Here is a 2,569-nt window from a genome sequence, read left to right as displayed (position 1 = left end):
CGAGGCAAACTGTTCTCAGTCTGGGAACACTCAAATCCATCAAAGCACTCAAGAAGCACTCACAGAAGAGGCAGCTGCAGAGATCCCAGAGAGACATTTACTTTACTCTCGCAAGAGAGTCTCGCTGGGAGATTGAGTGGAGCGGAGTGGCTCGGATTGAGCGATCCTTGAGTGAGCCACATTGATGCTGCACCTTTTTGCACCTTTGCTTCCTGTGTGTGCGCGCGCACGCGCAGGTAGCCGACTCTCGACTCTGCAGGTGAGATCTTTGGCCAGACCGGGGCCCGAGCCCCTATAAATAGCCCGAGCGGACCGGGGAAGGGCATCAGAACAGAGCCAGCGCTCGCAGGGAAGACCCAGTCACCAGTCTACAAACCATCCTTCTATTCATCCATCCATCCATCCCATCTATCTGCCATGGCACTGGACAGCGACAACTCAAGCCAAGACATGTTCGGCTATGATCAGTACGATCATTTCGAGCAGGAGATCGGCGGCGCCTCGGTGGTGCGTCGCAATGCCCGGGAGCGCAACCGGGTCAAGCAGGTCAACAACGGCTTCAGCCAGCTCCGGCAGCACATTCCCGTGGCTGTGATCGCCGATCTGAGCAACGGTCGGCGCGGCATTGGTCCGGGGGCCAACAAGAAGCTGAGCAAGGTCAGCACTCTGCGCATGGCCGTCGAGTACATACGTCGGCTGCAAAAGGTCATCGATGAGAACGATCACAAGCGTACTGATCAACAGCAGCATCATCATCACCATGTGCAGCAGCAACATATGCTCTTCCAGCAACAGAACTTGCAGTTACAGCAGCAACAGCAACAGCAACAGCAGCACTTGTACGCTCTCCAACAGCAACTTCAGCTCAGCTCTCCCACCGGCAGCGTCAGCTCCTGCAACAGTAGCAACAGCAGTTCCTCCTATTACAATGCAGCATCGGCGACAGCAACAGCAACAGCCAATTTGGTGCAGCCAACGGCAGTCACAACGAAGTTGGAGTCTAGCTACGAGGACTACCGCAACAATTCCTGCAGCTCTGGGACCGAGGACGAGGACATCCTCGACTACATCTCGCTCTGGCAGGATGATCTTTAAGCGGATCCGTGCGAGTACACCTCTGCCACGTACGATCCACCGCTAGTCGCAACCACACAACGAACCATTGATTGGCCCGCCAAGTATTATATACCTCTCGCACCAGCAAAGTATTGTATTTTTCCAGGCACATTCAAAGCATCCTTTTTTTTGCCTGTACAAATTAGTTCTTAAGAGCCCTGAATGTGCCTGGTTATTAAATAGTTTATAAGACTGTTCCAACCCTAAGATCTAGCTCATAATGGAAGACAATTTACTATTAAGAATCTCTTTTTTTTACAAACAAACAAACATGGAGGACATTAAACTGATAATATTTAAAAACTAACTCATTTCAAGACTTCTCAATGGGGGATTTGGATCGGAAAATAATCAGTCATATTATGGATCCGACGTTCTGAAGGATTGATATTTTTGACGATGAACAAAAGTTACAAAGGGCATCAAATTTTTTTGAAATATTCTACACTTATCCAAATTTGTAGAATTCGATTATTTACAGAAGTTTTTTCAGAATGGATACCTCAGAGTTAAAAAAACTGTGAAAGATTTCAGACGGAAGAAGTTTTCACTCCTTTTCAGATTGAAGAGAACAAAAAATTTTGTCAAGTGAGAAGTGTTGGTGGAGTTCATATTTTAGACTAGGAAGTTCTGAAAAAATAAGAATTTTTGCCCGTCTTTCCGTCTTGTCTGAAGCCTATTTCATAGAGACTATACGAGCTAGAGCAACAAAAATGTTGTGTCCAGACTCCTGTGTCCTATCTCCTCCCCCTCCTTCTTGCCACGGCACACATCGTTCCAGCTCGTTTGGTTTGTTGGTTTTATTTTTTGGCAAAGATTCCACTGGAATTACATTGAAACTGGCTGACCGCTGATTCTCAAAGATTTACCCCAAACAGTAAAAGAATTTTTTGAGACTCAATTTAATTATTTAGTCCAGCCCAAGATATCTGATCCAATGACCAACCCAACAAAAGCCTGTACCGTTAAATTCCCTAGAGATCGGTCGTAAATTATCCTAACAATTTGTCAGGTTTCAGATACACTTACATACATATACCTGAGACCAAAGCAAAGCAAAGCAACGTAAAGCTCAGTAAAGTAAAGTAAAGTAATTTACCTGGCGCATTTTTGCATATGGTCATGGTCGCGCAGAGTTAATCAGAGGCGGGATGCCGACAATTCCAGGCGATCGATCGATCGATTGATCCGCGAATTGTCTCCCATGGTCCGAGCCGCGCTCTGCTATCCTGCTATCCTGCTGCTTCTGTTGCGGCTGAACTAATTTTGAGTTATTCGAGCAATGTATGCAAAACATGAACCAAAACCAGAGAGATGTACACTGGGAGAAAATATCATTGGGCGATCCAATTTGTACCTTAACAATTCCGATTCTCTCAGACTTTTAATTTCGCTAGAAGGTTTAGATTTAAGTTACATACATTTCAAGAGCTATTTTTTAGCTGGCTTGTTC

At 45.9% G+C, this 2,569-nt stretch overlaps 1 protein-coding gene across 1 annotated transcript; it reads left to right on the top strand.

Annotated features, from left to right (window-relative positions):
- Window positions 1-318: 318 nt before the first annotated feature.
- Window positions 319-1,423, top strand: LOC108164889 (achaete-scute complex protein T5). The gene has a single exon (XM_017300848.2). The coding sequence runs from the start codon at window positions 418-420 to the stop codon at window positions 1,093-1,095; it is 678 nt and encodes a 225-aa protein (XP_017156337.1). The 5' UTR covers window positions 319-417; the 3' UTR covers window positions 1,096-1,423.
- The last annotated feature ends 1,146 nt before the right edge of the window (window positions 1,424-2,569 follow it).

The sequence above is a fragment of the Drosophila miranda genome, chromosome XL (genome assembly GCF_003369915.1).
Source record: "Drosophila miranda strain MSH22 chromosome XL, D.miranda_PacBio2.1, whole genome shotgun sequence".
Lineage (NCBI taxonomy): Eukaryota > Metazoa > Arthropoda > Insecta > Diptera > Drosophilidae > Drosophila > Drosophila miranda.
Note: the sequence above shows the minus strand (reverse complement) of the source record. Positions and strands in the feature narration are given on the sequence as shown.

What these genes read in the sequence shown, in the direction of transcription:
- LOC108164889 (XM_017300848.2), top strand. Translation starts at nt 418, where the DNA reads ATGGCACTGGACAGCGACAACTCAAGCCAAGACATGTTCGGCTATGAT.